This window comes from Eptatretus burgeri, chromosome 10 (assembly GCF_056783735.1).
Source record: "Eptatretus burgeri isolate ZD-2024b chromosome 10, Ebu_testis_v1, whole genome shotgun sequence".
NCBI lineage: Eukaryota > Metazoa > Chordata > Myxini > Myxiniformes > Myxinidae > Eptatretus > Eptatretus burgeri.
This window is the reverse complement of record NC_140970.1, coordinates 93648312-93660458: the sequence shown is the minus strand read 5'-3', so window position 1 is coordinate 93660458 and position 12147 is coordinate 93648312. Positions and strand designations below refer to the sequence as shown.

Here is a 12147-nt window from a genome sequence, read left to right as displayed (position 1 = left end):
TTCCATGCACAGATTTGAGGAGATTACATTTTAGAAAATAAGGACAGGTGCGGGAGCTTGCGCCAGAGCAGTGCGGCGCTGTGTCCACTTTCCACTGGTACTCGAGGGCCCTCTGTATGGCTATCTTCCAAGCAGATGCCTGGTCCATCCTTATCTCCTTGAGATTCTGTTCAACCTGCTGCAACAACGAGGAACGTGGTCAGCCCTATTGGCCTCCACCACTCACGAAGCTCCCTCACTGAGAGATTCTGTAGATCAGGGGCATTGTCAGAAAAATGAGCCACATGTCCGTACAACCGCAACTGACGCTCACGGACCATGCAGGTAACAAATGTCATTTGAGTCTCTCTCAGCAATCGATCGTTGGACACAAAGTCCGACCAGCGATTGCCAAGGATTCTCCGAAGAGACCTGGAACCAAAGGAATGAAGTCTCCATCTCAGATCCCTGGTCAGAATCCAAGTCTCACCTCCAAAGAGGAAGACTGGAAGCACCAAGGACCTGAAGACTCAGACTTTCGTCCTCCAGCACAGGTACCGGCAGCACCACACCCCATGATCCAGTGAATCCGGGACTCTCCAAGCCTGACCCAGACATCTGTTGACCTCTGCCTCACAGCCAGCAGAGACATGAATATCACTGCCAAGGAAAGTGAATCTCTCAGCGACGTCAACATCCTCACAATAAACAGGTACAGACAGGTTAGCAGCATCCAATATGTCAATGAAAGCCTGAATCTTAGTTTTGACCCAGGAAACCTGTAATACTAGTGTCTCCTACCCCAAAAGATATCTCGAGTCTCCGCAAAGACGACTGCATCATCTGCGAAATCAATGTCAGAGATCTTGACATTCCCAATCAATGCACCGTGGCTTGATCTCCCCAACATCCTCCCCAGAATCCAGTCCATACAAGTGCTGAACAGTTTGAGGACCAGGACGCACACCTGAAGAATTCCCTTAACAACTCGATATAAGTGAGAGATGGTACCACCACATCTCACAGCACTCTCAGTGCCAGAGTATAGTTCAGATATCAGATCGATCAGTTTTGGTGGCACCCTTCGAAGACCAAAAATCCTACAGAGGGCATCCTGACTCATTGAATGAAACGCTCTCCAGAGATCAACATAGGCTGTGAGGAACCCTTTCCGAAATTCTCACCTGCATTCGATGAGGACCCAAAGAGCAAGGATATGTTTAATTATTGTCTTCTGTGGTGTAAAGCCTGGCTGCTCTAGACAATGGTGTTCAAGCAGATGGTGGTGAACCCTTTCAATAATTATCTTGCCCGGCAAAGACCTTGCCCGGAACTGAAAGCAGCGTCATCCCTCGGTAATTGTTGCAGTCTTGGTGATCACACTTCCCTTTCCAGAGAAGGACAACAAGGCCCCTCTTTCAGTCAGTTGGGATGATGGCTGTCTTTCAGGCAGAGCACAGAACTGCATGTTATGACAAGAGTGCAGCATTTCCACCAGCCTTGAGAAGTTCAGCGTAGATGCCACAGATCTCTGGAGCTTGACCCCATTTCAACCGGTTCACCGCAGCCTGTGTTTCCATAATTTAAGGTGGACCACAGTTGATTGGAGGGTCAGACTTCGGGATTGTAACACCCCTGACGTCCAACTCGACACATGGTGGATTAGCCTGGAACAACCGCTCAAAGTAACCGGCCCAGCGGGCCTTCACTTCTGACTCCTCTGTCAAGAGCCCACCACCCTCTGTTCTGATTGCCGTACACCGAGGGATGGGCTTGGATGAACGCAATGCGCGAACTCCCCTGGAAGCAGGATGAGAATCACCTGACCACTGCTGATGCTCTACCCCCTCACAGATTCCTCACATTCGACCTCCTTGTCCACCCTTAATGCACTACAGTTTGAGCCTCAGCTCCCTGAACAGCTCAGCTCTGCAATTCAGCCTGGCCCTGTGACTCTTGGCAATGGTATCCAATGTCTCTTGAGAGATAAAATTCATTTTCGCCCTCCGTTGAGTTCCAAGACCTCTACCGGCAACATCAAGAACGGTGGTCTTGAAGGCACTCCACATCTCTTCAGGATCACCCAAAGCACCCAGTCCCCCAAAATCTCCACTCAGCCTGTTTGCAAACTCCTCAACTATCCTCTCATCCTTAAGCTTGCCAACATCCAGCCTTGGCAAGAATGATACCATTCTCCTGGATTTAAGATGAAACTTCAGAGTTGCTACCACAAGCCTGTGGTCAGCAATGAGAAACTCAGCTCTCCAGGAGACCTTGCAGTTCTGAACCATCCTCCGGCGATAATCATTGAGCACATGGTCAATATCTTTTGCCACACGACCAGCGTTGGAATACCAAGTCCAGCGATGAGCCTGTGGTTCCTGAAACCATGAACCAGCTACCCCAAGTCCATGACTTCTTGAAAATCAAGGAACTTAGTGCTATTCTGGTTCACAGTTTCAGACCCATGGGGACCAACAAATATCTCATAACTATCCCTTTCAGTGACAGACAATGCAGTGAAATCCCCCAAGACAAGAAGAGTATCTTGTCGAGTGCACTGATCAACCACACACTCAAGCATGGCATAGAATACGTCCTTCACGGTGCGATCATTCGCCAAAGTCAGAGAAGACACAGAGACCACAGAAATGACACCCGAGGAGTGAAGAATCCTTTGTCTCATAATACTGTTACGGCTGTGTAAATTCGCAATACACCATAAAGGGTCCTTAGATCAGTTATGACACTAAGTTCATGTGTAGTGAGTCCACACCTGTTGTTTAGGGGGAATATGTGTGATTCATCAGGGCTGCGACGCTTTGAGTTAGCCATTTTTCTTTCTCTATCGTTATTTTGAACAATTAAGCCGCCAACAACTCAAACACCACCACCTTCGCCTCTTTACCTCCACAACTCCTCCCGCAAACATCGCTTCACCGCCATTAACAAACGATGCCCGCCAACAACCATACCACCACAGCAAACCCCCCACCACCTTCGCCTTTCTCCTTCTACAACCATCAACCACACCACCAGTCAACACCAAACGTCATGCTGTCCAGGGCCCGTTCGGTAATTGATGCCGAACGCGTCGAGCTGCGGGTATGAATGCGTTCCCTTCAGGAGAGGAAAACGGATCAGGAAGGCTTCACGCCCCCTTTCTTCCATCCAATGACTGAGCAACGGGTGGCATGGCCCTGCCTCCAAGCGCGTTTTGATCCGCGAATCTGCATACAGGCTCCTCCCCCGGTCTATAAAATACGCAAGCACGACGCAGCTCGTGTGTGTGTCCAGGAAGGAGTGTGAAGAAACGTGACCAGAAAGGTGTCCAGCTCGTGTGTGCAGAAAGGGGTGCAGAAAGTGGCACCAGTCGGTGGAGTCGTGAAGTCTGAGGCGTGTGTTTGCGGGGATCGGACGGCGAAGGGGACGGAGTTTGGAGTGGAGGTCGAGGGACGGGTCACGGAGTGGAGCAGGTAACCAGAGGAGGGCTCAGGGGCGAGAGTTGGCCGGAGTCAGGTGCGGTCCTGGGACCCCGCTAGCGGGACGGAGCATCTGCCATTCCCCTCTCCCGACCCCGAGCATCAACAATTCCCCCATCCATGCTGAGATAGCGCCGGCAACCCCGTCCGTACCCAAGCCAACAGTGGTGCCTGTGTGACGCACGCCTGGAGGAGCTCACCGACCATACCAGGGCCACGGAGTCAAGCGCGTTACGCAGACATTGCGGCTAGCCGCCATCGCGCCATGAGGACGCGGGTAAGACCCCTTCGGTGTCGTGGACCTGGCCGATCACCCAGGTCACACGTTCATTTGGTCCACGGACCTGTCTGCCTCCTTGCCTGTGAGGGTGGCTTGTGTTTTCTTTGCTTTTTGTGTAAATGTATGTGTGGCGCCAGTCTTGTAAGTAAACCTGTTTAAGTGTGCTGTAAATAATTGTCCTTTTATTCGGTTGTAGCTCTGCGTTGCTTTTATTGTTTTAACTGTTATATGTGCATTTTTGTATGGCTGTGAATACGTGCTTGTCGTGTGTGTGTGTGTGTGTGTGTGTGTGTGTGTGTGTGTGTGTGTGTGTGTGTGTGTGTGTGTGTGTGTGTGTGTGTGTGTGTGTGTGTGAAATAAAGTGCTTACTTGTTGAACTGTTTTCCTGTTTCGTTGCGTCCTTTCCTCTGTTGAAAGTTCCATCTTGCATCACGTAAGGGATTGGTAGTGGGTTGAAACACCCGATAAGTAATCTGAACCGTCGAGGTCGACGATAACTCCGCTCGGTTATCCCTGCAGCAGGAATGATCCGCTTAAGCGGTTCGTGTCCAAAGTCGACCTGCGGCGAGGTACGATCGCCTGGTCGACCACTCGCGCAGGTACTTAGGTTGGTCGAATTTGGCGAGCAACCCTATCCTGCGCGGGTGGGCAATTGGCACGATCGTGGTGAGGTTAAACCCCCACCCGTGACTGGCTCCTGGCAGTAGTTCCAGGAGGGTCCCGACTGAATTGTCCGTTCTGGTGGGCGACGCGTCGCGATTCGAGTTACGTGGCCGATCGCACGCCGGGCGGGCGAAATTCGTAACAATACATTCATTGACCGGTGTTACCTTTGGTTTCATGCCAGGAAGGGGCATGACAGAGGTAAATTTTATAGTTGGGCTATTACAGGAAAAATATCTTGGAAAGAAGAGACAACAGCACTGTATATTTGTGGATTTGGAGAAGGCATCGATAGGGTTCCTCGGGATGTCATGTCATGGTTCATGAAAAAGTTACTTGCAGTGAATTGGTTACTTTGGGTAGTTATCGCAAAACATGATGGCTCAAAAATTTTTGTGAGTGTAAATAGAATGCGGAGTGAGGATTTTGAAGTGAAAGTGGGTGTTCATCAGAGGTTCAGTCTTGAGCCCAATCCTGTTCATTATATTTCCTGAGACGATGTCACGGGAATTTGAAGGAGGCTTATCTTCGGAACTCCTGCATGCAGAAGACCTCAAGCTGCTGATAGCAGACAGTGTGGAAAAGGTAATGGGTAAATATACAGTATGGAATGAGAGTGTAGAGGGCAGAGGACTGAAAGTGAATACAGGGAAAACAAAAGTACTTGTCAGTGGTGAGGGAGAAGAAAGTGTGGAAAAAATGGGGAGGTGGCCCTGCACTGTCTGTGAAAAAAAGGTGCAAGTTGCAATTCAATATTGTGTAAATCCTGCAATTGCTGGGTGTACAAGAGGTGTCAAAGGTTCAGGGGTCGACTGCAGGTGGTTCCTGACTTCAAATGAGCTGGATGCACACGTAAACAAGTGGCTCCAGTTGGAGCGGAACGCATAGTTTCTGGGGAGATATCTCTGGGATGTGGAGATTCAATTATCTTGGTGATGCGATTGGTGCAGGTGGTGGTGTGGAAGTTTCGGGAGTTGTTCCCGCCATTACATCAAGATGTACCTCTATCCAATTAAAGCCTGAAGATGTATGGCAGTGAGACATGGGTGATCAAAAAGGAGGATGAACCCAGGTGTGAACAAAACGAAATGTGAATGGTAAGGTGGATGTGTGCTGTGACACTGAAGGATGGGAAACCAAATGTTGAACTCAGAGATAGGTTAGGTATAGAAAGCATTAGTGAGGTTATGCATCAGGGAAGCATGAAACAGCCATAAAAAGATGATGATGCTGATGACAAGGATGATGACGTCATGTGACCTCTCAAATTCGCTAATTATTAAAAACCAAAAATAGTACAAACAACTTCTACATCGATTTAAAGGTAATTTTCCTGCTCATCTAATGACAAAACTCTCAAGGATGAAAGAAGAGTTTGGAGAAAAAAGTTTATCACCTTAGCTAACTTAAGTAAACCTGCATCCTGTGAAAATTCCATTGTGGTGAGAGGGAGGGGAAGGATGGAGGAGGGGTGGGAGAATGCATGGAGGGGGGGGTGGGGAGGAAGTAAGTGGGAGGAGGGAGAGGTGGAGTGGGAGGAGGGAGGGGTGGGGTTGGAGGAGGTAGGGGGAGAGGGTGGGGTGGGAGCAGGCAGCGTGTGGGGTGGAAGTCCAGGGGGAGGGTGAAGTGAGGTGGGAGTTGGGGAAGGTGTCGTAGGAGGAAGGGGAAGGGGTGGGAATGGAGGCAAATGTTACATGGCAACACACGGTACCTTCGCGAATACGTTATAAAATATGTGGAAAATACTGCATTTCCCCTGTCATCCAAATCAGTGAGTGTGACATTTCCAACAAGAACAGAAAAGGAAAGTCCGACCTTGTGATGATAAAGTGACGTTGAATCGTCTTATCCCATAATAAGAACTCGTGTGATAGAACACCCGCATCGTGTTGGAAGGAGATTTAATTGTTCGTCCAACGTCTGAATAACGGCACATTGTGATGTCTCTCTGTGATGTCTGATTGTATCCGACAGCAAGCCAGCCTCTGTAACACCGTGAGTGTGAATAAGAATACAGATCTACCACGGTGAGTAACACAACGTGTCCAAGAGGAGCTTCGATGTCCCAAACACAGTCTATGTTTGAATAGATGTATTGAGGATATCCAGGGGATGAGAGCCAGCCTTGTGCTCGAACTCGTCCACCACAGGGCACTGCAGGAAAATAAAACAGACGTTATATTTGTGTCCGTCAATGTAATCAACTTCAATCAATATAACTGAACAGTATTATCAAATATTTGTACTTCATGGAGATTTCAGCTTTTCTTCAGGTTAGATATCAGAGTGGAAGTTGTGTTCCGTTAAATGCCTGTCAGCACAAACTGTAGATACGTATTGACCAAAACGGATGAAATGAGTAAATTAAGATATTTCAAGGATATTTCTGGACAAAACACAAGAATGTATGTGAAACGTATCGTATATCCGATCATGGTGTAACCTCGTGATTATTCCGAGTAGTGGATGAGATTGAACAGTACCTGCTATGAAAGTCGTTGTTGCAGGTTGGCTGGATGTGCTGATGTAGGAGGAAGTTACAGTCACTGTATAATTCTTTCCAGGTACAAGACTTGTAATGTTATGTTCTGTACTGGACACAGTTGTGGAAATCGAGTGTCCATTTCGAGTCCAGGTCACACGATATCTGTAGCTGTCGTTGTTGGGATCGTTTGGTGCTGTCCATCTTACAAAGGCAAACAAAACATCCTGTTTGACCACCGTGATGTTCAATGGAGGGTTAGGACCTAGAAAGTAAAACAACATCATGATATTGCAAGCGTTTTCACTTTGACATTGTTGTGGATTCATCAAGGAGCAAAAGTTTAGTGCAGAATTTCCACAGAAATTCAATGATAAATTTAGTTTCATGCTTTGATAACCGAAAGAGAACCAAAACACATGCCAGACATGTTCATTGATTATTTTCACACAAAGAATCAGTTTGAAGCAAATACAGCAGAGTTTATTGCAAGAGGTATCATTCGAGAATTGTCTTCAATTTACTTGAAAATCGAATATTCTCAATTATATTTGTCGGTCTGGTCAGTTACTCTGTTGTTGTTGTTGTTCGTCTTTCGGCTGCTCCCGTTAGGGGTCGCCACAGCGGATCATCCGTTATGATCCGCATAATGATTTGGCACAGGTTTTTACGCCGGATGCCCTTCCTGACGCAACCCTGGTCACCTCTTACGACACAGGGATAAGGATTGGGTTTCACCATGATTCTGGGCTGCCCTACACCCTCTCAGGGTCGCCGCGGCCCAGCTCAGGGCTCCCGTCCTCAAGTGATCCTCCAACCCAAACCTCCGAGTAGCCGGATTACAAGCGCACGCCACTACGCCCGGTTGGTCAGTTACTCTGTATGTTTGTCAATTGCCAACAGGTCGTAATTCTCCACCAACTTCAGCAAACATAACCAACTGGAACACTAATCTTTAGGTTTGCCTCCTGTGAGGTGAACATTTCAAAAGGCCAAAGATTAAGGTCCTGCATGGCGCGGCACCAACGGCTCGGCTCGGCACAGCATGGCACGGCTCGGTGTTGGGAGTGTGCTAACTCGTGAATGCTTTCAGTTATCTTTGTCAAACTTTACCCGAAGATTCTGAAGCACAGAAGTGAGGCTGTCCATGTTTTGTGAAAGGATTTGATAACACTGAACAACAAAATTTTTTTACTGGAGATGTGTAAAGTGATTTAGACTAATTTGGGTACGCTGATTTCAAAAATCATAACCGTTTTGCTGTATCACGTCAGGATTTTCAGTAACAGAAATATTCCCATTGCCTAGAAGTCAGGATTTCAATGAAATTTACAAAAATTCATGTATTCATTTATTTCATCATGAATGCTTCAAAATTATAGAAATTACAGAAAAACTCCACTAGAATGTAATTAAAAATGCTTTAGGCATTTGGCTTTGCGTTTGTGCTGCTCTGTGTCAGTTTCACGATGCAGGAACCAGCAGAAATCGCCCATCATGTTCGGGTTGTGCCGCCCTTGGTAACGCGTCTCCATGAGTGAAATCTCTTGGTGGAATCGCTCGCCGTGCTCGTCCGAGACTGCTCCCAAGTTGTCAGGGAAGAAGTTCAGGTGCTGGTGTAGGAAATGGATTTTCAGGGACATCCTGGAGCCAAGTTTCCTGAAGGACTCCAGCAGCTGCTGCACTATTTTTCATAGTTGTCCGCGCGCTCGTTCCCCAAGAAGTTGTCCGTCACAGCTTTGAAGCTCCTCCACGCTGCCAGCTCTTTGGGGTTTAGAGTTGTCGGAAAAGTTTCGTCCTTCATAATCTGTCGGATTTGCGGTCCAACAAAGACACCAGCCTTGATCTTGGCCTCCGACAAGGTGTTGCCAAACTTTTCCTTGAGGTATAAAAACCCACGCCCATTCAGATCCATTGCCCGTACAAAACTTTTCATCAAGCCGAGCTTTATGTGGAGTGGTGGAAGGAAAACCTTGGCTGGGTCGACAAGGGCGACATGCTTCACGTTGTGTCGACCAGGTACATGCTCTTTTCGCTCTTCCCAATCTTTCTTCGTCCAGTGATTCTTGTCGTCTCTGCTATCCCAGAGACAAAGGAAGCACATGTATTTCGTGTAGCCTGACTGCAGCCCTAACAACAGCGCCACCACTTTCAAGTCTCCGCAGATGTGCCAGTTGAAGTCATTGTACTTGATGGAATCAAGCAGCTGCCGCATAGTCTCATAGGTCTCTGTCATGCCGAACGCGTGAGCCAGTGGGACTGATGGTTTCTCGTTGCCATTGTGGAGCAAAACAGCCTTCAAGCTGTTCTTCCCTGAGTCGATGAAGAGGCGCCAGTCTGCAGGATCGTGATCACACCCAAGTTCTTTCAACAGACCGTTGATGTCACTGCAGAATGTCATCGTGTCTTCCATCTCAAAGAACTCAGCCATATCTCTGTGACGTGCTCTGAACAAGGATATCTTGGTGTTAGGTTCAAGTAGATTCCACTGCTGCAGCCTTGATCCAAGCAGCTCTGCCTTCGCCTTTGACAGCGAGAGATCTCTTACAAGATCATTTAAGTCTCCCTGGTTCAGAAGGTGTGATTCTTGAGTGTCGGGTTCAAAAGGTTCATCATCACCATCCTCTTCACCACTGCTTACAGCTATGTTCTGATCAGCTGGAGGTATTGGAACGGGGTTCTCGTCATCATGAGGCACAGGTTTACGAGCAGAGACGCAGTCAGCGTACTTGATGTGACCTTTATTCTTCTTGTTGAAGCCGGCGATGCTTGTGCAGCAGAAATAACAATCATCATGATGATTCTGCGGCTCACGCCATATCATGGGCACCGCAAATGGCATGCTCGCGCGCTTGCCCACCAACCACTGAGTCAAGGTTGTGTGACAGCTTGTGCAGCAGATGTGTGGTGCCCAGCTCTGTTCTTGGTCCCCCACCTTACACCCGAAGTAGTGAAAGTAGGCGGCCTTCATTTTCACTGCTGTAAATATACTTCGCTGTTGATCTTTTTTGGTATACCGACCACAGACATAACAGAAGTTGTCAGGATGATTGGTACAGGAACGCCTACTCATCTTTATCTGAAAGAAAGAAATATAACACAAGTTAACAACAATTGTACGAAATAGACATGTTAAAGACATATGTAAATTTCATTGAAATCCTGACTTCTAGGCAATGGGAATATTTCTGTTCCTGAAAATCCTGACGTGATACAGCAAAACGGTTATGATTTTTGAAATCAACGTACCCAAATTAGTCTTAATCACTTTACACATCGCCAGTAAAAAAAAAATTTTGAAATTTGTTGTTCAGTGTAATCTGATCATAATTAAAATGCAAGATTTTTGTAGGCACTGGAGGGCAGATGAAAAATTTCCAAAATTACAGTAATACATTGACCTTTAATGTTGTTTCCATGGCAACGAAGTCACCCATCTTAAAAGGAGAGGGTTGATATTTTTAGGGACAAGAAAGTCGATAATTCAGAAAAACTTCAATCCATAGTTATCAAATTCCAACCATGTAAAAAGGTCAAGGTGACAGTGATGTCATTTTCATGATTTTCGTCATTTGTGTGAGACTAGCAACTGACTACTTCTTGTTTATCTTATGTTCAAGACGAAGCCACTGGATCCAATGAGGCAGAAAGGAGTGGTTGGATTTAGGGTCCATCCCAGGAGGTTTTGGTGGTGAAAGCAATTCATGAGGGGGTTTGAGGTGGGATGTGGACCCCACTTTTTTCCAAAAGAAATGTGTCTCATTTATGGTCGCCTGTTGGAAGATGAAATTTCAATACGTAATAAAATTCGGCAGGTAATCATCATAAAAGTGGTGAAATGAATGGATAGGTTGTTCACAAGTTGTTATAATTTGTGATCTGAAACATTGATCCACAATACCTCTTCAGAAATTATACTTTCTGTTTGCAACAGACTGGTAAAAGCTGGACAAGATAACCAGGAAACCACTGGTAGGCGTGGATAACCCACAAAATATGGAAGGGAGAAGAAAGAAAACACCAATTTTGGGAGAGAAAATGCCTGATTTTTTTTTGATGTACAATTTGAAAACATTCACTTCAGAATATGTAGATTCATTTAACACACTTCATTCGGATGAGGAGCAGTCAAAACTGTTCAGTTCATTCTGTCATTACTATGATTGTGATTATGGAAATTATTCCCACATAAGTATATTTTATGAGGGAAGGTGTCACTGCCCAAGGTAATTCTGTGCCAGAGAATCGCCCTGGTGTCTTAGAGGGAGACAAGAACGAAAGTTGCCTAATGTGTTTTATCATCACAAACAATCATATGGTACAATAAAATGAAGGAATAATTACAGGCCCCGATTATGGAGCGGCCCTGGGATAGTTGCCCCACCTGATCACCTTCCCCCTCCCCTCTCGACATCCCTGCTCACACCAAGTCCTTCTCAAGACGGCGTGGGGTGAGTATTCTGTGTGTGCTTACCCCGTGTGCCTGTGTCACCAAACTAATCATCAACATCAATGTCGTGTGCTGGTTTTGCAATTACCTGTTTGAACATCAGTGGTGAAAGGAATACTTTCTGTGCCATTACACAGAGAAGAGATGGACACAGAGTAGGTTGTACCAGGTGAAAGTCCTGTGAATATTAGTTCCTTGTTCATTGTGGTGTAGTGTTGAATTTTGTTTGCCGAAGAAAACAAAGATACAAAACTGAACAACGTGTTGTTTTGGTCTTCCGGTACAAGCCAGCTGAGGGTGATTGATGTAGAGTTATACGAGGTTACTGTAAGATTGGTGGGAATGCAGGCATCTGTGAGGATAAACACAAAAACACGTGATGAGTACCAAGTCACAAACACTTCCGAAGGCACAAATTTCCTCTTGTTAGTTATCTCATAATTCCTATCAAATCATCATGTTGCTGTATTACCAGAAGAGGACACAACAGATAATTTGCAGGTTACAAGGGAGAGCACAAAGAAAACGAAAATTATTTATTCAAAAAAAAAGACAAAAATTATTTATTATTCAATAATCACAGTTTCATGTAAAACATTACAAGACTGAAGAATCATTCGTTTAAAAGTGATGAGATGTCAACAGTGCTGCAATGGGTGGTTTGCCATTGCCTTCACAATGGTGGAGAGGCTCGAAGTTTGTTCATTATTATGGATCAGCAGGGCACTTTCTTGGAAAACATACCATTCAAACTCAAGCAGCCACAAGATAAATGTGAGCAGAGAGGATAAACATTCGACCCAAAGAACAG

At 46.2% G+C, this 12147-nt stretch overlaps 1 protein-coding gene across 16 annotated transcripts in view; it reads right to left on the bottom strand.

Moving 5' to 3' along the window:
* Nucleotides 1-12147, bottom strand: part of LOC147019142 (uncharacterized) — a 103349-nt gene that overhangs the window by 48065 nt on the left and 43137 nt on the right. For all 16 annotated transcript variants that reach the window (XM_085899995.1, XM_085899994.1, XM_085900003.1 and 13 more), the window contains 3 exons: nt 11425-11688; nt 6888-7151; nt 6220-6558 (listed from right to left, as the gene is read on the bottom strand). In XM_085899995.1, coding sequence (XP_085756121.1) covers nt 6220-6558; nt 6888-7151; nt 11425-11688 — 867 coding nt within the window. The remainder of the gene's footprint in view (nt 1-6219; nt 6559-6887; nt 7152-11424; nt 11689-12147) is intronic.